The sequence below is a fragment of the Gossypium hirsutum genome, chromosome D10 (genome assembly GCF_007990345.1).
Source record: "Gossypium hirsutum isolate 1008001.06 chromosome D10, Gossypium_hirsutum_v2.1, whole genome shotgun sequence".
Taxonomy (NCBI): Eukaryota; Viridiplantae; Streptophyta; class Magnoliopsida; order Malvales; family Malvaceae; genus Gossypium; species Gossypium hirsutum.
Genome location: NC_053446.1, coordinates 65934578 through 65959424, shown reverse-complemented (window position 1 = coordinate 65959424; position 24847 = coordinate 65934578). Strand labels below are relative to the sequence as shown.

The 24847-nt window shown below is 34.5% G+C and overlaps 2 protein-coding genes across 3 annotated transcripts; both read right to left on the bottom strand.

The window, feature by feature from the left end:
• Positions 1-11816: 11816 nt before the first annotated feature.
• LOC107935426 (uncharacterized) lies at positions 11817-13880 on the bottom strand. The gene is made up of 8 exons (XM_016868033.2): positions 13587-13880; positions 13416-13481; positions 13199-13345; positions 13025-13117; positions 12832-12937; positions 12519-12742; positions 12246-12435; positions 11817-12146 (listed from the first exon to the last, which is right to left on the bottom strand). Exons 1-8 carry the CDS (start codon positions 13836-13838, stop codon positions 11893-11895), a joined length of 1332 nt encoding a protein of 443 aa, XP_016723522.1. The 5' UTR covers positions 13839-13880; the 3' UTR covers positions 11817-11892.
• Positions 13881-15109: 1229 nt separating this feature from the next.
• Positions 15110-19021, bottom strand: LOC107935427 (F-box/kelch-repeat protein At3g06240). 2 transcript variants are annotated; one of them, XM_016868034.2, is made up of 3 exons: positions 18864-19021; positions 17837-18173; positions 15110-16504 (listed from the first exon to the last, which is right to left on the bottom strand). In XM_016868034.2, the coding sequence occupies exon 3, from the start codon at positions 16470-16472 to the stop codon at positions 15240-15242; it is 1233 nt and encodes a 410-aa protein (XP_016723523.2). In that variant the 5' UTR covers positions 16473-16504; positions 17837-18173; positions 18864-19021; the 3' UTR covers positions 15110-15239. The 2 variants fall into 2 exon arrangements, with proteins under 2 accessions (XP_016723523.2, XP_040959643.1); XM_041103709.1 differs by lacking the exon at positions 18864-19021 and adding an exon at positions 18354-18594.
• Between the last annotated feature and the right edge of the window lie 5826 nt (positions 19022-24847).

The window sequence follows — 24847 nt, the reverse complement described above, 5'->3', positions numbered from 1 at the left end:
ACCGACGTGACAGTGGCGGCTGGCCAAGGCAAGTGGGCGACAGAAGGCTGCGGCGCTAGGCTAGGGTTTTAGAAAACTGAAACCCTAGTTTGACTATTGGGAATTTGGGTTGGGTCTAACTTGGGTTTGGGTAATTGGGTTAATTTGGTTGGGCCATGGGGATTTTAGGCCCTAATGTGATGCGCGTAAAAATGGAAGGGCCAAAAAGGAAATTTATCCTTCTCCTTTAAAACGACGTAGCTTCAAGGGACCAGTTTGTAAAGCAAAATAAATTACTGGGTGAATTTAAAAAATAAAAGGCACTTGATTGTAAAATTATTTAAAAGAGGAAGGGCTAAAAGGATAAATAACCCGAAGCCCAAACATGGGTGGATTCCCTGGTCGGGTCGAGTCGATGCGCGAATCTGGGGGCAGAACGGCTATTGGTGCCCAAGCTCAAAATGACGCCATTTCATGGGCGTATTTAAGTTAAATTTCTTTTAAAAAAACTCATTCTTCAGCATTCATTTAAAAAAACTCTAAAAAACTCTCTCAAGCCCTTTTTCCCTTTGATTTTAGCTCCGGCCAATGGCCATCGCGCTAAACTCCGGTCGTCGGCGTCGGCGCCGCATTGCATGGTGGCCGGCGAGGGTAAAAGTATCCCCTTTTTTAGGTCTTAAAACAACCAAAAACAATGGGCAAAAGGCTGTTATGCTCCTCTACAGTCGATTCCATCACCAGAGAAGGAGCCTCCGACCACGAGAAAACGGAGCGACCCCCGGTGAGTTTCTTTTCCTTTTCTTTTTTCTTTTTACTTTCATATATGAGAAAAAAAAGTAAAGTAAATAAAAATAGGAGTATATAACCTATGTAAATACCTAAAACGGCTTAAAAGTGTTGTATTTTTATTGCCTTTTTTTTGTCAAAAAAAAGAGAGAAGATTTTACAAACTTTGGTTCTCGGCTTTTACAGCCAAATCCTTCTTTTTTATTTTTGCTATTTTTTTCTTTTTGTTGCATGTTTTCTTTCCTTTTGCAAGTGGAGCAGGTGGCTGAGTGGTGGCAAGTGGGCAGCGACCGACGTGACAGTGGCGGCTGGTCAGGGCAAGTGGGCGACAGAAGGCTGCGGTGCTAGGCTAGGGTTTCAGAAAATTGAAACCCTAGTTTGACTATTGGGAATTTGGGTTGGGTCTAACTTGGGTTTGGGTAATTGGGTTAATTTGGTTGGGCCATGGGGATTTTGGGCCCAAAGTGATGCGCGTAAAAATAGAGGGGCCAAAAAGGAAATTTATCCTTCTTCTTTAAAACGACGTAGCTTAAAGAGACCAGATTGTAAAGTGAAATAAATTACTGGGCGAATTTAAAAAATAAAATGCACTTGATTGTAAAAATATTTAAAAGTAGAAGGGCTAAAAGGATAAATAACCCAAAGCCCAAACACGGGCGGATCCCCCGGTCGGGTTGAGTCGACGCGCGGATCTGAGGGCAAAATGACGCCATTTTGGCTATTGGTGCCCAAGCTCAAAATGACGCCATTTCATGGGCCTATTTAAGTTAAATTTTTTTAAAAAAAATTCATTCTTCACCATTCATTTAAAAAAAACTCTAAAAAACTCTCTCAAGCCCTCTTTCCCTCTAATTTTGGCTCCGGCCAATGGCCACCGCGCTAGACTTCGGTCACAGGCGTCGGTGCCGCATTGTACGGTGGCCGACGAGGGTAAAAGTATCCCCTTTTTTAGGTCTTAACCCCCTGAGTTCGGATTCGGTCTTAAAACAACCAAAAACAATGGGAAAAAGGCTGTTATGCTCCTCTACAATTGGTTCCATCACCGGAGAAGGAGCCTCCGACGACAAGAAAACGGAGCGACCCCCTGTGAGTTTCTTTTCCTTTTCTCTTTTTTTTTGTTTTCGTATATGAGAAAAAAAGTAAAGTAAATAAAAATAGGAGTATATAACCTAAGGAAATACCTAAAACGAAAAATAGATCCCCTTGAAAGTGTTGTATTTTTATTGCCTATTTTTTGTCAAAAAAAAGAAATGATTTTACAAGCATTGGTTCTCGGCTTTTACAGCCGAATCTTTCTTTTCTATTTTTGCTATTTTTCTTTTTGTTGCATGTTTTCTTTCCTTTTGAAGGTGGAGCAGGTGGCTGAGCGCTGGCAAGTGGGCAGCGACCGACGTGACAGTGGTGGCTGGTCAGGGTAAGTGGGCATCAGAAGGCTGCGACACTAGGCTAGGGTTTCAAAAAATTTAAACACTAGTTTGACTATTTGGAATTTGGGTTGGGCCTGACTTGGATTTGGGTAATTTGGGTTGGGCCATGGGGATTTTGGGCTTGGGTTTTAATTTTGTTTAGGGTCTATTGACTAGGTTGTTGGGTTAGGTTATTTGGGTTTCGGGTTTCTGGGCTGTTTTGGATAGTGGGCCTTGGGCTATTGCAACTAGATTGGGTTTAGTTGGTTAGGCTGAAACTTTTGGTTGTTGGGTTTTAAATCTGGGCTTGTATTTAGGTTTGGGCCATTTGGTTTAGTTTGGCACTAGGCTAGGGTGTTTTGGGTTAATTTAGTTGTAATGGGCTGGTATTTTTTATTTTTTTGTTTGTCTGGGCTCGAGCGAAATTGGGCTTGTACACCTCTAGCCACAAGTTTCTTGTTCTCGAACGAGCAATTTACCACCCATAAATCAAAAGACATGTCAATTCTTTCACCTGTGTAAGCAATAACACCAAGAGATCCATTAAACACCAAGAGATCCATTAAACACCAATACCTCGAGGGTATGATTTTATGGGTAAAACTCGACAAATTTTGGGATAGGTGAAACCGAAAACTTCTCATTAGCCATGTCAAGTGAAAGAATTAAATTTTTTTCATAAGGAGTGAACAAGCCCAATTTCGCCCGGGCCCTGACAAACAAAAAAACAAACGAAAAGTACCAACCTATTACAACTAGATTTAGATTAACCCAAAAACACCCTAGCCCAGTGCCAAACTAAACCAAACGGCCCAAACCCAAATACAAGCCCAGATTTAAAACCCAACAACCCAAAGTTTCAGCCTAACCAACTAAACCCTAGCCCAAACCCATAACAGAAAAAAAAAAATCCAAACCCTAGGTGGGCCATACCTAGGTCTTCTGACCAGTTGGCTGTAACACCCCTTACCCATATTCAATACCGGAATAGGATACGAGGCATTACCAAAACACATGCACTTGTAAACGTATTTAACCGAGTTATAAAATTTCATCTAAATTAAAACTTTCTAAATAATTAACATGCTTCTATAACTTTTCACAGTATATCCTCAAAATGTTATAATCATAATAATTAGGGCCTACGAGACCCGATACAAACTCATGCAATTCAATGCTTCATTTCCATTTCATTCAATTCGCAATTTCTCATGCTCATGATTTAGATCATATCACTAGCAATTTCCATTTAATTCACGTACAATTCAATGGCATCAAGTTCAACACTAATACGTATTTACCATTTAACTCAATGTTTATCGATTATACCATTCAATAACACATTTATGAAATTCTCAATTTTGCAATGAAAATATCACTTTAGCTTAAATAACAACATCGTCCTGATATAAATACACTACCACTTATCCATTTACTTTAATTCTTTTGGGCCCATTTGTCACTTACCGTCCTTGATCAAAATTAAGGAACGGTTACGAAAAATTGAGTAATTCACTTCCACTTTGCCATAGTATAACTATGGTCTTACTTATGATCACTTATCACTTGTCCCTGATCAGATAAGTGTAGCTAGACTACCACTTATCACTTTGTCACTTGATCAGATAAGTGTAGCTAAGGCTACCACTTATCACTTTGTCACTTGATCAGATAAGTGTAGCTAATGCTACCACTTATCACTTTGTCACTTGATCAGATAAGTGTAGCTAATGCTACCACTTATCACTTTATCACTTGATCAGAAGTACTCAAATCCGGCGTTCCGCTCAATTTGATCATTTATTCATATATCAGGCTTACGAACATGTGTTAATTCATAAACCATTCATGACATTATTTCATGCCAAATCATATATTGAATATACCATACACACATACTATGAAACTTTATTTTCACACATGAGCTTAAACCATGACCAATAATGTACAAATATAAGCATAATTCATATTTCATCGTTTATCAGTTATAATCAAACATATGACCATTTATACACGAATCATTCATATATTTCCCAATTTTCCTCCTCCTCCTCCTCTCCATTCCACATCCTTAATGTGTATAACACACTTAAACAACATTAACTATAATTTCACTATTCACTCACATGTATATTCAAAGCTGTTTATCCGAGTCAGAGTCACTAAATTATTTTTATCTGGAGGTAAAGAGCTCCAAATTAAGATCCGTTAATTTTTCCTGAAACTAGACACACATATATTCTTGCAATAAAATTTTAAGAATTTTTGGTTCAGCCAAATAGTACAGTTTATTCTTTAAAGTTTCCCCTATTTTGCTGTCTGACAGTTCCAACCACTCTTCACTAAAAATTAATTATCTCATTGTACAGAATTCAGATGATGTTTTTGTTTATTTCTTCTAAAAATAGACTCATTAAGGATTCTAACAATATAAATTATAACTCATAATAATTTTTGTACAATTTTTAATGATTTTCCAAAGTCAGAATAGGGGAACCCGAATTCATTCTGACCTTGTCTCACAAAATCTATTATATCTCATGATTTACAATTCTATCGCTCACACTGTTTCTTTTATAAGATACTAGACTCAATAACCTTTAATTTAATATTTTATTCATCCTCTATTTCAATTTCTACAGTTTTTTGTGATTTTTCAAAGTTACAATACTGCTGCTGTCCAAAACTGCTTTAGTGCAAAATGTTGATTTCCATTTTGCCCCAAATTTCACTGTTTATACACTTCGGTCCTTTCTCAATTAACCCCTCAATTAATATAATTTTCTCAATTAATACTCTAGACATTATAAGTTGTTACACAACTATTGAAATTCAGAATTTCCACATATATCTCTATCTTCAAACTCTTTTACTATTAGGTCCCAAACATTCACTTTCTATTCAATTCTTTCAATAAAATCAGCATGTGAACAATTTAAAGCTCTAATTCCATGCTAAATCATCATATACTTCCAGCACATATTCATAGCAACTTTCAAATTCTTTCATAAAATCAAAAACTAATGAATTCAACATGTGGGCCTAGTTGTAAAAGTCATAAAAATACAAAAATTTCAAGAAATAGTCAAGAATTGAACTTACTTGTAGTAAAAATATGAAGAACCAGCTTGGAAAAGCCCTTCCATGGTGTTTTAGCTGATGAGAATTCAGAAAAATGAAGAGAAATCTAGATAATTCCACTTTGGTCCTAACTTTATTAAGCAAATTTTGCAATATTCCAATTTTGCCCTTAATTCTCCTTACTTTCTTGCTGATTTCATGCCTTTGCTGTCCAGCCCAAATAGACCTTGGGTTTATTTGCCTTTTAAGCCCTCTTCCTTTTATCATTTAAGCTATTTAATCATTTCTTAAAATTTTGCATTTGTTACAATTTAGTCCTTTTTGTTCAATTAATTATCAGAACTTTAAAATTTCTTAACGAAACTTTAATTCTAACTTTTTAACACTCCATAAATATTTATAAAAATATTTATGGCTCGGTTTAAAATCCTCGAGGTCTTGATACCTCATTTCGATTCTAATTATTTTAATATTTATTTCTAGTGCACTATTCACTATTTCAAAAATTTTCCTAACTTCACATTTAACTTATACTTACTAAATTAATAATATTTTCCACCCATTTGTCGAATTTAGTGATCTCGAATAACTGTTCCGACACCTCTGAAAATTCAGGCCATTACATTTTTTTTCCTCGTCGAATTTGTGGTCCCAAAACCACTGTTCTGACTAGACCCAAAATCGGGCTATTACACTGGCTGCCGCCCATAGCCCTTGCCACCACCATTTGCTACCGCACCACTTGCACTTGCTCGTCAATCACCTGCAAAACAAGACAATACGCAACAGCAAAAATAAAAGACAAGTAGCAAAACGATAAAAATAGAGATTGAGAGTTGGTAATTCGGCTATAAAGGCCAAATTCGAACCTTGTAACGTTTACACAGACATTTCCAAAAATAAAACAAAAAAATAATTCAAGGTGATTTACCTTCTTTATTTTTAAATTTTAATCTATTTTTTTATTTTTTATTATTATTCTTTTTCTACATACAAAAATTATAAAAAGAAAGGGGCTGAAAGGGGCATACCTAAGGGTGTGCTCCACCGTCGGGACGGCTGAGGAAGTCACCTTCGAGGATAGGTGGCTGGAAACCGAAAGGTCCTTTAGGGTTTCTTTTCTTTTTTCTTCATTTTCTTGAATATTGGGGGTCCGCCAGGCCATTTACCCCCACATCTGGGCTCTACTCGAAAAGAGGAGTGAAAGGGGCGGTTTTGTTTTTTTCAGCCATCGAGGACGGCGGCGCCGTCGCCGGTGACCGGCACGGTGGCCGATGACCGGACCCCTGGCCGGATTTTGGGGAGAGGAATAGAACTAAGAGAGTTTGGCAGATTTTTTTTTAAAATAGGGCTGCAATGATTTTTTTGGGGTTAAAAAATTTTATTTATAGTATAGCCCATACGACGTTGTTTTTGGCCTGAGCTTTAGGCTCCAAAATGACATCGTTTTAATGTTGCCCGATTACCCAACCTGCTCCAAGCTAGGGTTCGCGTGTTTTTAATGGAAGGGCTAATTGCACCTTTAGCCCTTCTGCTTTTTAATGATTTTTCAATCAAGTATTTTTGTTTTTTAATTTTACCCCACAATTTATTGCGCTTTCAATTTGGCCCCTATTTGAACGACGTCGTTTTGGAGGAGAAGGGAAAATTACCCTTTTAATCCCTCCACGTTATCCGCATGTTCAATTTGGTCTTTTTTCCTGTATTTGTTACCGATTTGCCCCAAAAATTTGTCTTTAAGCTCAATTTAGTCCCTTTAATTTTGTTATTTTAGCTATTTTATTATTAAATTAATTATTTTAATTTTATTATCACTATTATTATTTTACCCTCTTTATTTACATACTTATTATTATTACCACATTGTTAAATTAATTAATTTTTACATTATTATTTCTATTATATTTTTATATTTATGTACCTAAATACTTTAAATATATTTATTTCATTTTATCCTTTTTATATATTCTTTTATAATTTTAAAACCTTAAATTGTTAATTATTATTATTATTAATCATCATTATTAATATTATTATTCTTAAATTGCTTTATACCTTATTTATTTATTTAATATTAGTTCTTTAGTTTCAAATTGTTAATTTGTCATATTTATTATTTGTCTTTTTACTTTCGACTTGTTTATTTTATTTCATTTCCATTCTTTATATTGTTGTTCATATGAATGTATTTATATTTATTCTGTTGTACATATTAATGACATAATCTATTTTTTTACATTTTCACTACCACATCGTGTTACATTTTACTCGATATGTCAAAAAAATTCTGTTTTAAATAAGTAAAACTTCGTATTTTGATTCAAACAGGTCGTACCCTAACTTACAGGGTTTCGATTTTCTCGATAAATCCAAATAAATGAACATTTTTAAAAGCAAAATTTTTCTTTAAAAACAATCTCGGAAATAGGAAGAATTGTATTCTAACTTACGGAGTACGATTCTTCCTAAAATCGAGAGGATCAAATACCTTTCAATAAATAAACTTTTCGGTGTTTATTCTCGTATCGAGAATTCAATACATTGCATCCTAACTTACGAAACGTAATTCTTTTTCTCGATTAACGTGAAATACGTCCCTTTCTCAGAAATTTTCAACATTTTAACAAATGATCGTATTTTAAATCTCTTCAAAGTGTTCAATATTCAACACTAAGACACTAATTAATTGACTAGGTACCAATTTTGGGTGTAACGAGGGTGCTAATCCTTCCTCGTACATAACCGACTCCCAAATCCGTCTTTCTGAATTTTGTAGACCAAAATCGTTGTTTTAATAAATCAAATAATTTATTGAAATACCTATTTTTCGAGGTGACCTGATCACAACTCATTAAAAATGATTAGTGGCGACTCCCATGTCGTTTTCGTTTTCAAAACCAAAATCGACCTCGTTTTAAAAAAAATAATTTTGACAAGGAGTATTCCCTATCGTTGTTTGCCAATAAAAAATTCCATCTAAGTAATTATTACTCAAATATAATTCAAATGGTCTATAATTAGGAGATGGAAGTTCCTTCCATGAATCGATTTAAGAGAATACAACTCAACTTGGGACATATCATCACCACTTGAAGTTTCACATTTACTATCAACAAAAGAAAGAGTAACAAATCGTATGAATTTGTAGTAATCAGTTTTAGAATCAAACTCGAAAGCACCGCAGTCAAAATAAACAAAGCCACAAGTAAGGCCTGGGTAAGTAGGGCTTTGGGCTAAGGATGGAGGAAGAATTTTAAATTCTCCAGTTGATGGGTTCCAAATGATGGAGGAAGAATTTTAAATTCCGTATCATCCATGCAAGAACTATGTAAAAAAAATAATCCGTGACGAGCACCCCAAACATAGGGGTATCGTGCATAAAAAAAAGGAAAGCGAATGTTTTGTTTTACTAAAAAGTTTTCATCTTGTTCAACTGAAAGTTGAGAGAAATAAGGGATGTTGGCGTTGGCATCAAATCGTTGGAGAATGGGGTTAAGGTTATTGTTTTTAAGGTTGTTGTGATAATGCTTGGAAATGAAACGAGGAGTTTGAAAAGAACACCAATACTTACAAACACAGTTGAAACAAATAAGGGACTTAACTGGAAGTTTACACAGAATTTCCATAACCAAAGCTTCTGCCACTTCAAATCTTGACATCTGCATCTATGGTAACTATATTTTCCTAAAAGTTAAGAGTCATCTATGGTGGCAACCTTAACCTTGAAGAAAAAAAAAGCATAAAAGGAAAGTATTTAATGCATTATTTACATGCATTTTCGAAAAAAAATTCCCTATTTGCGTGTAAAAGATAATATTTACTCTTCGCTCTCTAACCACCATCCAATAGACTTGGAAAAAAACAAGTCAAATTGATATTGTAGGAAAATCAGTTTCATATGATATTTATAAGGGTAAACTACAAAAATAGTCACTTTAGTTTGCATTGGATTACATTTTAGTCACTTATGTTTGAAATGTTATGTTTTAGTCACTTACGTTATCGTTTTGTTACAAAGTGGGCACTCTACCGTTAAGCTCTTTTACCTCATTAACGATGGTCTTACGTGGCTGTCCAAATGAGTTTTAAATACCAACTTGGATGTCCTACATGGTAATCCAAATTAAATTTATTTAATTAAAAACCTATTTTCATCCCAACAGCTGGACATCCAAGTTGGCATTTAAAACCCATTTGGACTGCCATGTAGGACTATCATTAGGGAGGTAACGGAGTTTAACGGTAGAGTGATCAGTTTGTAACAAAACGATAACATAAGTGACTAAAATGTAACATTTCAAACATAAGTGAGTAAAATGTAATATGAGGCAAACAAAAGTGACTATTTTTATAGTTTACCCTATTTATAATTCATAGCAAAATTTTTAAACAAATAAGGTAAGTTAGTAAAAAACTCTCTCTCTAACAAAAATTAAGCAAACTGGTTGAAAACCTTATATGTCATCTATTAAGTTTAATTGGAGAGATCTTTTGTCTTGTGCATTGGATTAAATGACTCCTAGAAGATAAATGTATAGATGTGATTGACTAGACTGACAATAAATCGGGCAGAACCTAAGTAGAATAGATATTGAATCCATATAGATTTATTCACTTGTCACTAGGGGTGTTCATTCGGTTAACCGACCGGTTAACCGACCCGAAATTGCTATAACCGAATTAACCGACCTTCCAAAATTTTTAACCGTTAACCGAACCGAATTATTAAAAAAAATTAACCGAACTGAATTTTTTTCGGTGAATAAGGTCGGTTAACCGAATTAACCGAAAATTATGTGTTTTTTATTTTTGGTTAAAAATTACCCAAATTACCCGAATTACCCGATTAACCGAATTAACTGAATTACCTAAAAATTACCCGAACTACCCGAAAATTACCCAAAAAGTTTGGTGTTGAGCTTGAGAAAAAATTGGGTCGGGTTTAATTTGACCTAGTTTAGGCCCTACCCTGCAAAATTCGGTTTACCAGATTTTTTTCGGATAACCGACCGGTTTCGAACTGATTTAACCGTTAACTGAAAAAATAAAAAAATTAACCGACCCCCGACCAAATTTTTTCGGTTAACCGACCGATTAACCGAACTCAAAAATCGGGTTAACCAAATTATGCACAGCCCTACTTGTGACATATCTTAATCTTGAGTGGTTGTTGGACTATGTATGCCCGACTAAGGGTGAATGTTCGGTCAAATCGAATCGAATGGAAAAGTTTCGAGTTAATTGAGTTGACGAATCCTATTTTATCATCCTAACTCAATTTGAAATTTTTTCAAATCGAGTTGATCGAGATGGAATTCGAATCGAATATATTTGTTCGAGTTAAATTAAAAAATGACTTTAGATTCTTGTAGTCACTGCCACTCACCATAATCAAAATTGCCTACCGTAATCAAATTTGTTATTAACTTTCATCCCCTCATAATTTATTTATCAATCTTTTATTTATGGGTTAGCTTCTTTGCTTGCTTAGTTGCTTCAATTATCTTATGATTATTGTCAACATTTATTTTGAAATTAAAAAATATATTAAATGTAAAAAAATAAAATTTTTAATAAAAATTATTTTAAAGATAAAATATAAAATGATACTAATAAAAAATTTTAACACGAATATTTTATGAATGTAGCTTATTATAGATCCAAATCCAAATTATCACTGCACAAAATGAGGCAAATGAGAGTGCCTGTTAAATCGGAAAACGTAGAAGCATTCAGATACTAAACCTCCATGCCACGAGAAACAGTGAAGCAGTGAATTTGATTTAATAGTTTTTCCAGTCAAATGAAAAAAAAACTAAAAAAAGAAGAGACGGAAGAAAAAATTTAAAAGAGGAGATAACAGTTTTTTTAGTTAAGGTTTAGGTTTAAATATTTTAATTAATTAAATTTATTTAATTAAAAATCTATTTTCATCCCATTTAGAAATCCAAGTTGGCACCTAAAATCTAGTTGGACTGCAACATAGGATTACCGTTAGGGAGATAACGAAACTTAACGGTAGAGTGATCACTTCGTAACAAAATAATAACATAAGTGACTAAAACGTAACATTTCAAACATAAGTGACTAAAATGTAACATGAGGCAAACAAAAGTGACTACTTTTGTAGATTACCCTTACATTTATGCACATAAAAAACTTGAGGTTTAAAAAATAATAACATGAGTGTTATTATAAATAAAAATTTCATATAGCAAATTATATGGGATTTTTATTTGTATTTTGTTTTAAATGTTTTATTGTTATTTATGTCAATTTTTTCTATTACTAATGTGCTACAAGAGAGATGCACAAAAATATAATATGTGAGAAGGTGGAGATGATCAAATCTTTCAGCAGGGATGTCGTCAAGGAGGCTAGTAGGAGTTTTGGCTCTCTAATGGAAAAATCTTTAAAAATGAATGGTACGTTCTTCAAAGTTGTATTTGTCCGCTCGGATATATGAAAACCAATATAATGTGGTGGAGTTTATTGGAGCAGCTTGTCATGCTAGGATAATTCCATATTTGTACGGGTCACCTTTTTCCATGTAAAGAACAAAAGAAAAGAAAGCATTCTCTCCTTCTTATTAATAACATTTTATATTTCTTATTAAATACATTGGACAATCGTGGCAAAGCTACCTAGGGAAACTTATGATATCCGATAGGCTATTACATTGGCCATGATATAAATGGGAACAGTTTTTAAGTGTTCCAAGGAGATTGGATGATGTCGGTCTTTCATAACATATATACATCTCCGAGAGTAATAATTGTCTATTGTTTGTTCTATTTCTATTACACGAAATCTGGGGATATGCGTGTATAAGCTGAAAAACTGCATTCACAGCTTGTTGGACCGTATAGATTGAATCAGGTGTGAGTCCCATAACTAGATCACAGAATTCATTAAAACAAATAAGAGACAATAAAGTATATTAAACACAAATAGAAATGTGAAGGGGAAATAAAAACAAATTAGTTGATATACCTCGAGATAATTTTTTCTTAAGTTGTATGGCGGATTGAAAGTATGACAGAGGTCGTTGTGCAAAGTCGGAACATGTGCCATGTTTTGTCCATTCCTTGTGCCAAAAGCTAATGTCTGACATTCCCAATATCAAGTTTGGCCATAGTCGGGGCAAGTCTACCCAAAGAACTGGATCACTTTGCAGCAAACCCTTTTAAATTAAAAACAAAAAATCTGGTTAGATGACAGATAATTTACTCAATAGTTTTAGGCGAAGAATGTGCGTATGCGTACTTCGAGTTTCTTTTCAACTAGATGAGGATTCGGATGGGTGCAAGGATTCCTTGGACCATACTGGGGCACCGGCCTGTCATGAGCGTCTTGCGCCCAAATTCCATGTATTTTGAATTCAGTTGGGATTGGGAGTTTACAGTTGAGAGTAGAGCTACAAACAGAGAGAGGCCACTGAAGTGCCAATTTGTAGAAGTCTACCACTGGAATTACTGGCGGCTGCGGTACTGCAAATGCTACCCATAATGAAAAATGATACAATGCATTTTTACAAATTTACAAATCAAAAGAAAACTACTCCATATATAGATATTACATGCATAGGTGGTTGGGCTGAGATTGGATGATTGTGATTTGCAAGCAGCTGGTTTATGATCTCCTTTATAAGCTTGGCACACATATTTCACAAAATTTTCAAAGTCCTGCAACCATGAAATAAATATTGAAGTTACTTGTCACAAAATTTTACTTCACAGTCACACCAAGAGAGAGAAATAAACAAAACTCACTTGTCTGAGTGGCTGATTATTCACCACCACCCATGGCACATATTCTTGAGGTGGCTTCAGATGTGCAGTCTCGTTAGCATATTGCAGCAGAAGCTGCATTTTATTAATTTGGAAATTCAATGTTAGAAAGAGCTAAGGAGAAGTGTTAATTAAATACTAAGACATGCAGCCAACCTTATATCCAAATCCAGTAGTATAGCATTCGTTGATTATCTCCTCATTCAATCTCAGCTTTTCACTGCAATTTTTCCACAGTGCTTCAACTGGCCCCCCTTTTAAGCTTTGTTGCTCTGTGCAGCGAATGAATTCCAAGTGCTCTTTCTGCACCACAGTAGAGTAATTAAACACGAGTTCAAGACGAGTGCAAATGCTTTTGGCTAAAAGAATTTACCACATCAGGCCAGAAATGGATGACACAGCTATGTATAGTGTTTAAGTAGCATTCTTCTTCTCCATGCTGCACATTGTTGCATAAACTATAATTAGTTATAGTACCAAAAAGAAATTGAACTTCATTAGTTAATAATGAAAATACATTAAAATGAAGAATGGAGTTGTAAACCTGGCAATGGATTTCAACATTGCCCCAAGGGACCAATCTTAGATTGATAATGGTATGGAGGTCAGTGTGGAAGACCTTGACAAGGTCATTGGAGATAAAGGAGGCACAATGCTGGCATAAACTTGTTTCATAGTACAGTGACAAAGTAACCCTGTCATTAACATTATCTAAAGAGGAATGGGAGGGAGAAATAAGCATGAATATTGCAAGAGCAGCCAGAATATAGAAGATCAATGGTCGAAGATAAGCCATTATTTGTTTAAGTGATAGCTTTTGCACAATGCTGAACCTCCATTATGCAAGGGTTTTTATAGTTGAGAATGGGGATGATGACTATTGTTTTCTTTCCCTTTCAGTAAACCATGTGACGAGAAACAATTAATGTTGTTGCTATATCTAATGCAGACAGGTTTCAGTAAACCATGTGATTATACAAGTTGTACACTTTTTTAAAACATTAATTGTAAAATTTATGGCGCCATACACACTGCATGGGCTGTTCTTATTTAGCTCAATTAATGGATGCATCCATCTTTGAGCAAAGCTCAAACTGGGTTCCAAAAGAAGGAAAAAATAATGCTTAACCATGTGCCAATTAACAATTTTTTTTAGTTTAATATTCTTTTTTGTGGATTATTTCAACTCCAAAATACATTAAAACAATTCATTAAAACAATTCATTGTAGTCCTCATATGTTGTGGTAGACTTCAACAACACAAATTTCATCTTTCATGTGGATTTTACAATATTCACTTTTTCCCCAACTTTATTTTAAACCATACTTGTGGACATTTATATAGATTTGTTAAAATAAAAGAATTATATATGTTGTCATCTTAAATTTAAGTTAAATAGTACATATTTTATGATAATTTTGAAGTTTAATGAAATAAAAAAATTAAATTAAATTGTAACAATTTTCAAAAATCTAATGATAAAAAATTTAAATATTAAGATAAATATTCTTTATTATATTGAAATGATATTTATATTTATGATAATGTTATTTATCTTTGTGATAATTAAATTTATCTAGCCATTTCAAATTATACTTAAGATTTTCAATTTTATTTATTTAAAATTAATAATTATTTATGTGTCAATATCTAGCCCATTAATGAAGATCATATTACTTGGGGAAACTTATTTGGAGAATCGGATTAGATCGAATCACCCTTATCTAATCCCTTGAATCAAGGAAGTTGTATTAGATCGTTGAAGTCTTGGTTTCCAAGAATCCTTATTTACCTTGCTTCTTCTTATTATATTATATTATATTATATTTCCCTATTGTTTAATAGGGATTGTGATAAATCGTTTCTATGTTAGCAAGTCTCAAACAACCCTTCAAGGAATAAATCCAACTAAAAGATAAGAAACTAATTGTTGCATTATCAAATGTAATGTTTCGTTGGATATAAGCATTTTGAATATATTAAACTAATTTCAATAAAAATTATCATCAAAAGGGTTTTTCAATTGACTACATCAGTCAATCCTTTGATAAAGAAAGCAAGGGAGCTTGAAAAGTTGAAAAGGATAACATCTCAAACATATAAACCAAATAATAACAGTAATATTAAGAAGCTCACAAGTGACTGTAGTCTACATAAAAATGCTCATTAGGTCTTACACATTTATGTTCAAGTTCCCTATCCATCATCATATTTAGTATCTACTTGATCTATATTTCTATTTATATTATTTGATGCATCTCCAACTAGTTGACGTATTATATGATCCCTATGCTCTTGTATTCCATTGATTGAAACCAGGCTCTCAACATAAAAAAAGAGGGAGACGTACTCTCGATGATGATCCAGGTAAGAATTGATCCCAAGCTCTTGGGTGGAGGGATCAAACAAGACTACTTCATAATTTGTATTTAAAAGAAATAGTTCATTATTTTTCCAAAACCCCAATGGGTTGACAACTCCAGGAATAGATTCAATACTGAATTGTTTAGTCCATTCTTTTCCATTCATTACCCATAAATCAAAAGACTTGTCAATTCCTTCCACCGGGTAAACAAGAACACCAACTGATCCATTAAACACCAATACGTTAATATTGGTTTTTGAGAAAAACCCGACAAATTCAAGGATAGGTGAAACCGAAAACTTCTCATTAGCCATGTCAAATGAAAGAATCATTACTTTTTCATAAGGAGAGTTCCCCATTACTATTTGCCAATAACAAATTCCATCTAAGCAATTATTACTCAAACAATAATCAAGTGGGCTATAATTAGGAGATGGGATTTCCTTCCAAGAATCGCATTTCAGAGAATACAACTCAACTTGGGACACATCATCAGGGCTTTCAATTCCACATTCAGTATCAACATAACAAAGAGTAACAAATCGTATGAATTTGTAGTCATCATTTTTAAAATCAAACTCGAAAGCACCGCAGGCAAAAATAACATACTTACAGGTAAGGCCTGGGTAAGTAGGTCGTTGGACTGAGGACTGAGGAAGGATTTTAAATTCTCTAGTTGATGGGTTCCAAATGGCAACCTCCATATCATTCATGAAAGAACTATGTAAACAAAAAAATCCATGACAAGCACCCCAAACATAGGGGGAATCGTGAATGAAAAAAGGAAGGCGAATGTTTTGTTTTACTAAGAAGTTTTCATCTTTTTCTACTGAAAGTTGAGATAAATAAGCGAGATTGGCGTTGCCATCAAATCGCTGGAGAAGGGGATTAAGGTTATTGTTTTTAAGGTTGTTGTGATAATGCTTGGAAATGAAATGAGGAGTTTGAAAAGAAGAACACCAATATTTACAAATGCAGTTGAAACGCATAAGGGACTTAACTGGAAGCTTAGACAGAATTTCCGTCACCAAAGCTTCTGGCACTTCAAATCTTGGCATCTGCATCTTCTTCTCTTTTTTCTCTCTCTCTAATTTGCCTGTAAAAGATAATATTTACACTTTTCTCTCTAACCACCATCCAATAAACTTGGAAAAAAACAAGGCAAATTAGTATTTTAGGAAAATCAGTTTCATATGATGTATATAATTCATGGAAAAATTTGTAAACAAATAAGGTAAGTTAGTTTATATGGCATAGTTCACTACAAAATTTAGGGGTTTTGGGAAGATTAAAAATGTCCCTAATAGATTTGGAGACAATTTAAGCAGTCCCTTACATGCATTCTTAAAAACTATTTTTAAATTTTTTTAGGGATAATTACGAAAAATAATCTTCATAGATTAATTTCGTCCCTAAAGCTTTATGGACGAATTCCGTCCCCAAATTCGTAAAAACATACGAAAATAATTAGGGATGAATACCATCCCAAAATTATTTAATCAAGTTTCGTCTCTAAAAATTCCAAGGTTTTGCTTTTCTTTTCCTTTTGACTTAACCTTTACATATCCAACTTACAAATATTCAACAACTAGTGCTCAAGTTTCTAACATGAGGGAAAGCAAGGGTAACTTTTTAAGCATCTAATCCCCCATTTTGCCTTTTTGTAATGTAAGTAGATATGCCAAATTAAAGTTTAGTTCCATGCTTGAAACGATCAAATCCAATTGCTAACTTTAAAAATTTTCAAAAGGTTCAAATGAATACCTGAGAATTTTTAGCAATCTCTATCTTCAAATCAATTATGTTTAAATATCTAATTTTGACTTGATATATCGCTTGGAACCAGAATTTGACACCTTTTTCTAAGGTGGTACTTATGTTATTTTGGTCCAATCTAGTATACCTATATTTGAAAAAATTTATATATTTTGATATCCAAAGATAATAATGTTAACGTTTAGTGTTTAATTTAGGTTTAATAAATTATTATTATTATTTTTAAAATATTTGTGATGTATATGCAACTGGAAGTCTTGTAGAAATTGAAGGGCAATTGTTAGAAGAATTAATTGATAAGAAACTAATTGTTGCATTATCAAATGTAAAAGGAAGAACTTATAAAGGTAATGTTTCCCTGTATATAAGCATTTTAAATATATTAAACTAATTTCAATAATAATTATCATCAAAAGGGTTTTTCAATTGACTACATCATTCCATCCTTTGATAAAAAAAGCAAGAGAGCTTGGAAGGTTGTAAAATCATTATGATAATTATGAATATAAACTAGGAAAGATTACATTCAGTGTTTATTTGATGCATCTTTAATTAGTTGACGTATTATATGACTCTTATGCTCTTGTATTCCATTGATTGGAATTAGGCTCTCAACATAAAAAAAAAAAAGAAAAGAAAGAGAGAGACGTACTCTCGATGATGATCCAGGTAAGTGATGATCCGAAGCACCTTAAGTTCTTGGGTGGAGGGATCAAACAAGACTACTTCATATTTTGTGTTTAAAAGAAACATTTCACCATTTTTCCAAAACCCTAATGGTCTGACAACTCCAGGAATAGATTCAATACTGAATTGCTTAGTCCATACTTCTCCATTCATAACCCATAAATCAAAAGACATGTCAATTCTTTCCACCGTGTAAGCAATAACACCAAGAGATCCATTAAACACCAATACCTCGAGGATATCATGTTGTGGGTAAATCCCGACAAATTCTGGGATAGGTGAAGCCGAAAACTTCTCATTAGCTGTGTCAAATGAAAGAATCAAAAAATTTTCATAAGGAGCGTTCCCCGTCGTTGTTTGCCAATAAAAAATTCCATCTAAGTAATTGTTACTCAAATATAAATCAAATGGTCTATAATTAGGAGATGGAATTTCCTTCCAAGAATCGCATTTAAGAGAATACAACTCAACTTGGGACATACCATCACCACTTGAAGTTTCACATTCACTATCAACAAAAGAAAGAGTAACAAATCGTATGAATTTGTAGTCATCAGTTTTAGAATCAAACTCGAAAGCACCGCAGTCAAAATGAACAAAGCCACAAGTAAGGCCTAGGTAAGTAGGTCGTTGGACTGAGGACGGAGGAAGGATTTTAAATTCTCAAGTTGATGGGTTCCAAATGGAAACCTCCGTATTATCCATGCAAGGACTATGTAAACAAAATAATCCGTGACGAGCACCCCAAACATAGGGGTATTGTGCATAAAAAGAGGAGAGCGAATGTTTTGTTTTACTAAAAAGTTTTTATCTTTTTCAACTGAAAGTTGAGAGAAATAAGGGATGTTGGCATTGGCATCAAATCGTTGGAGAACGGGGTTAAGGTTATTGTTTTTAAGGTTGTTGTGATAATGCTTGGAAATGAAACGAGGAGTTTGAAAAGAAGAACACCAATACTTACAGAGACAGTTGAAACGAATAAGGGACTTAACTGGAACTTTACACAGAATTTCCATAACCAAAGCTTCTGGCACTTCAAATCTTGGCATCTGCATCTATGGTAACTATATTTTCCTAAAAGTTAGGAGTCATCTATGGCGGCAACCTTAACCTTGAAGAAAAAAAAGCATAAAAGGAAAGTATTTAATACATTATTTACACGCATTTTCGAAAAAAATTTCCTTATTTGCGTGTAAAAGATAATATTTACTCTTCGCTCTCTAACCACCATCCAATAAACTTGGAAAAAAACAAGGCAAATTGATATGGTAGGAAAATCAGTTTCATATGATATTTATAATCAGCAAAATTTTTAAACAAATAAGGTAAGTTAGTAAAAAAACTCTCACTCTAACCAAAATTTAGCAAACTGGTTGAAAAACTTATATGTCATCTATTAAGTTTAATTGGAGAGATCTTTTGTCTTGTGCATCGGATTGAATGACTCCTAGAAGATAAATGTATAAATGTGACTGACTGAACTGACATAAATCGGGGAGAAACTAAGTAGAATAGATCTTGAATCCGCTTATAGATTTTTTCATTTGTGACATACATTAGTCTTGAGTAGTTGTTGGACTATGTATGCCCGACTAGGGGTGAACGTTCGATCAAATCGAATCGAATGGAAAAGTTTCGAGTTAATCAAGTTGACGAATCATATTTTATCATCTTAACTCAATTTGAAATTTTCTCAAATCGAGTCGAACGAGATGAAATTCGAATCGAATATATTTGTTCGGTTTAAATTTAAAAATGACTTTAGATCCTTGTAGTCACTGCCACTCACCATACTCAAAATTGCCTACTGTAATCAAATTTGTTATTAACTTTCATCCCTTCATAATTTATTTAATTATCAATCTTTTATATATGGGTTAGCTTCTTTGCTTGCTTAGTTGATTCAATTATCTTTTGATTCTTGTCAACATTTATTTTGAATTTAAAAAATATACTAACGGTAAAAAAATATGATTTTTTAATAAAAATTATTTTAAAGATAAAATGTAAAATTAATACTAATAAAAAATTTTACACGAATATTTTATTACATCCTCAACGTAGCTTATCATAGATCCAAATCCAAATTATCACCACACAAAATGAGGCAAACGAGAGTGCCTGTTAAATCGGAGAACGTAGAAGCATTCAGATTCCAAGAATTACGAAAGAAAAATTACCCATGCGTCCAACCCAGGCTCCATTCATCGTTAAGCTCAACAAAAATAGAAGCAGAAAATTCCATGAACCAGTGACAAAAGCTAGCCAAGTGATAAACAAATCATCGCATAAAGCCCAAAGCCATTACAAAGTCCTCAAAATGGTACAGAGCAGAAGCCATCCAAGTTCATAACCAACTTACTAAGAATGACATCAATTTGAGCCGACCAAATGATCATAATGATGTAGCACGCAAGATAAGCCCCCATCTCAATGCCAACCAAGCAAACATGTTCATGAACAAGCTCCTCAAAATAAACGAAAAGAGAGCACAACAAACTGAATCCAACGCCATCACAAGTTGAATCTTTCAACTCGGCCACATCACATAAACACATCCCCTAATGCCATTTGTTTTGATCTGACCCTATCCCGCAAATGTTCCAAGATAGAATATCCGCATGATGCCCCACTTCTAGGCACTGGTCCTTGATTTCAAACTTCAATTATTCGGAGCTAATTTAGTTCCATTTGAGTATATCATTTTTTTGTTCTTTCATATACTAATTATCCGAACTAACTAATCAATACTATATATAAAACACCAACTTCAAAACTCTAAATAGTGAAAGATATATATACCCTCAAAACTATTTTAAATTGATCATCCGACTTATAATTATATATTGATTTACTAAATAAAATTAAAATTCCTAATTAATTAAATAAACTATTCTTACTTAATGAAATCCTACACATATTCTTACTTCTTTGGTTTTCAACATCAACTTAAATTCTTAATGAAATCCTTTGATTTCTAATTTTACGTTCATAAATTTTAAATTCAATTATTCAATTTCTATTTTATGAAATTAATAAAAACATTGTTACATTATTTCATCAAAGTTGGACCCTTACTATATGACTTTTTCCAACAACATTTATTGGATACTTACTAAGACTTTGGTACAAAAATTTGGAAAGTTGGACCCAATTTATAAAAAAGAAACCATAATCCTGTGAAAGTAAATAACAAAATAGTGAATCATAAATTTTGATATATTAATGTGTACGTTTTTTTTTCAAAATATTCAGAACATGCTTTGTATTCATGCTTTTTTAATGTCTATATTAATTAATTTTTTTATATCATATTCATATAGTATAACTTCATTGTAAAATTTATTGAATGTAGACAACTGTTAGGGTCTCAAGGGCTGCAAAGTTTGTTATTAATAAGATGACACTTGCAAGTATAAGTGTATAACCTGTTGGGAAGAAACCGAACAACCGAAACAAAGCGAAAGCACAACCGGTGTTCTTTCTCTCCTTATAACTCCTGTCAAAAATTATGGCAAGCACAATAGCACAAGATATGTTCTCTAGCAACCTTAATCAACCACAAATCAACTAATGCAACCACAACAAAAATAAATAGAGGCACCGATATTTTTACGTGGAAAACCCCTCTAAATTAAGGGTAAAAACCACGGGACTTTAGAGTCCGATAAAGAGCTCTACTATCATCAAATGTTCGACTACAAGATCACAATATCAAGCCTACAACAAGCATTCAACTCCGACAAGGCTAACAATATGTAATCTTTAGCAAAAGAGAGAAAAATGAGAGAACATCACCAAAAATGTAGCTGCTGAAAAATGGGTATTTCCGACGCTACAAGTCTCGGATGAAAAATCTGACCGTACAAAGTCAAGAACACCTTATCACCTAGCTGCTATCCAAAAATCAGCTCAATCGAACCACGGATGGACCTTCGATCAAGGAGTTGATCACTGCTGCACCAAGCTTGAAAAACTGATTTTTCTACTTCAATCTCACTCTCTGTTTCTCTCTGGATGTAATTGAGAATTTTTGCTCTCAATTAAGAATGCTGCCCACTCCTACGTTAAAAGGCCAAAAAAATTGGCTTTTGACAAAACCAAAAAGAAGGCAAAACATTGTGACAGAAAATATGGGTTTTCCCCACATAGTGGGACCCATACCTAACAAATCTCCCCCTCCAACTATGTGGGGAATGCCTCCATGCCGGAGGTCAAACAACATGCTTCAAACTTTCCTCTTGGTAAGGCCTTCGTCAACATATTAGCACCATTATCATTAGTGTGTATCTTCTCAAGCTCTAACAGCTTAGCTTCAAGAACATCTCGTATCCAATGGTACCTCACATCAATATGCTTAGATTTAGCATGAAAAGTTGAGTTCTTACCAAGATGAATAGCACTCTAGCTATCACAGTACAGGACATACTTCTCCTGAGTAAAACCAAGCTCATGCACAAACTTCTTCATCCAAAGCATCTCCTTACACGCTTCGATTGCTGCAATGAACTCTGATTCGGTGGTGGACAATGCAACACACTTTTGCAGTCTCGATTGCCATGCCACAGCTCCCCCTGCATAAGTGATTAAGTAACCTGAAGTAGATCTCCTCGAGTCAATGTCTCCGGCCATGTCTGAATCTGTATACCCAACAAGAACAGGTTTCTCATTGCCGAAACAAAGTTTCATGTTGGAAGTGCCACGAAGATATCTCATAATCCACTTCACTGCATTCCAATGCTCTCTGCCTGGATTAGAAAGAAACCGACTAATTGTACCAACGGCATAAGCCAAGTCTGGTCTCGTGCAAACCATTGCGTACATCAAACTACCCACGGCTGAAGAGTAAGGAATTTTCTGCATCTCTTCCTTCTCCTTTCTGTGGAAGGACTATGCTTAACACTCAATCTAAAGTGCATATCAAAGGGAGTATTCACCGCTTTAGCTTTGTCCATACTAAACCTTTGAAGTACTTTCTCAATGTACCTCTCTTGTGATAACCATAATTTCTTGGCCTTTCTATCACGTGTCAGTCTTATGCCAAGAATTTGCTTTGCTGGCCCCAAATCCTTCATTGCAAAGGATTTACTCAACTCTTGTTTCAACTTCTCAATTCTAGAAGCATTCTGACCAACAATAAGCATATCATCAACATAGAGCAAAAGAATAATAAAATCATCACCAGAGAATCTCTTAACAAACACACAATGATCAAAAGTAGTCTTCTTGTAGCCTTGCTCCCCCATAACAGACTCAAACTTCTTGTACCTTTGCCTTGGAGCTTGCTTCAAACCATACAAGCTCTTCTTCAATCTGCACACATAGTCCTCTTTCCCTTGTGCAACAAAACCCTCTGGCTGCTCCATGTAAAGCTCTTCTTCCAAGTCACCATGAAGAAAAGCAGTTTTCACATCCATTTGTTCAACCTCTAGGTCATAACAAGCTGCCAAACTCAGTATAGTTCTGATAGAGGACATCTTCACAACCGGAGAAAATATTTCTTCAAAATCAACCCCCTTTTTCTGAGTATAACCCTTGACGACCAATCTAGCTTTGTATCGTGGAGATGAAGACTTCTCTTCTTGCTTCAACCTGTAAACCCACCGATTCTTCAAAGCTCTTTTGCCCTTAGGCAGTTTCACCAATTCAAAAGTATGGTTCTCATGCAAGATTGAAGTTCGTCTTTCATCGCTTCAACCCACTGATCTTTGCATTCACTCTCCATAGCCTCTTCATAACATTCAGGTTCTCCCCCGTCAGTCAAAAGAACATATTCATCAGGAGAATACCTGACAGAAGATCGTCGATCTCTGGAAGACCTTCGAAGTGGAACTGCTGGTGGAGCTATAGGTGCTTGTTGTTGATCATTCACAACATCATCCATGGGAGTATCAAAGTCACCTATAGTCTGATGGTCACCACTAACATCACCATGCACATCATCCTGGATAGGATCTGGTGAAGAGTCTAGGGGAACCGGATTCACATCGATCAAGTCACCACTACCTTGTGAATGCACTTTCTCCGTCTTATCAATGTCATCAATGGTCTGATCCTCAATGAAGACAACATCTCTGCTTCTCACGAGTTTCTTCTGAACTGGATCATAGAGTCTATAACCAAACTCACCATCTAGACCATAACCAATAAAAATGCATTGTCGAGCCTTGGCATCCAACTTGGATCTTTCATCCTTTGGAACATGAACAAATGCTTTACAACCGAACACACGTAGGTGATCATATGACACGTCTTTACCAAACCAAACTCTATCTGGCACATCACCTTTCAAAGGAACACTAGGAGACAGATTTATCACATGTGTCACTGTATTCAAAGCTTCAGCCGAAAACGATCTTGGTAACTTTGCATCTGACAACAAACATTTGACTCTCTCAATCAATGTTCGGTTCATTCTTTCAGCTAACCCATTTAACTGTGGAGTCTTTGGTGGTGTTCTCTGATGTCTGATTCCCTGTCGCAGACAATACTCATGAAACGACCCTATGTACTCGCCACCATTATCAGTACGAATGCACTTCAACTTTTTCCTAGTTTCCCTTTCAACTGATGCTTGAAACTGTTTAAACACCTCAAAGACTTGATTTTTAGACTTCAAAGTGTAAACCCATAGCTTTCTTGAACAATCATCAATAAAAGTCACAAAGTAAAGTGCACCACCATGTGATCTTACTTTTATCGGACCACAAACATCTGAATGGACCAACTCTAGCAACTCTGATTTCCTATGAGGAGGATGGCTTCTAAATGAAACTCTTTTCTGCTTTCCTGCTAGACAATGAGCACAATTCTTCAGTGTAGCATTCTTTAAACCCGAAAGTTGATTCTTCTTCGCTAAACAGCTAAGCCCCTTCTCACTCATGTGACTGAGTCGTTTATGCCACAACTCAGTTGAGTTGTCATTCAGTGTCACATTCACCGTCTCTCGAGAAGTCAAAGCTTGCATCAAGTACAA

Excerpts from the sequence above, each read along its gene's own strand:
- LOC107935426 (XM_016868033.2), bottom strand. The coding sequence starts at position 13,838 with ATGGCTTATCTTCGACCATTGATCTTCTATATTCTGGCTGCTCTTGCA. Across the intron at positions 13,118-13,198 it reads CTACTGGATTTGGATATAAG|CTTCTGCTGCAATATGCTAA; the intron begins GTTGGCTGCATG and ends AATAAAATGCAG. Across the intron at positions 12,743-12,831 it reads CAGCCCAACCACCTATGCAT|TACCGCAGCCGCCAGTAATT; the intron begins GTAATATCTATA and ends TAGCATTTGCAG.
- LOC107935427 (XM_016868034.2), bottom strand. The coding sequence starts at position 16,472 with ATGCAGATGCCAAGATTTGAAGTGCCAGAAGCTTTGGTGACGGAAATT.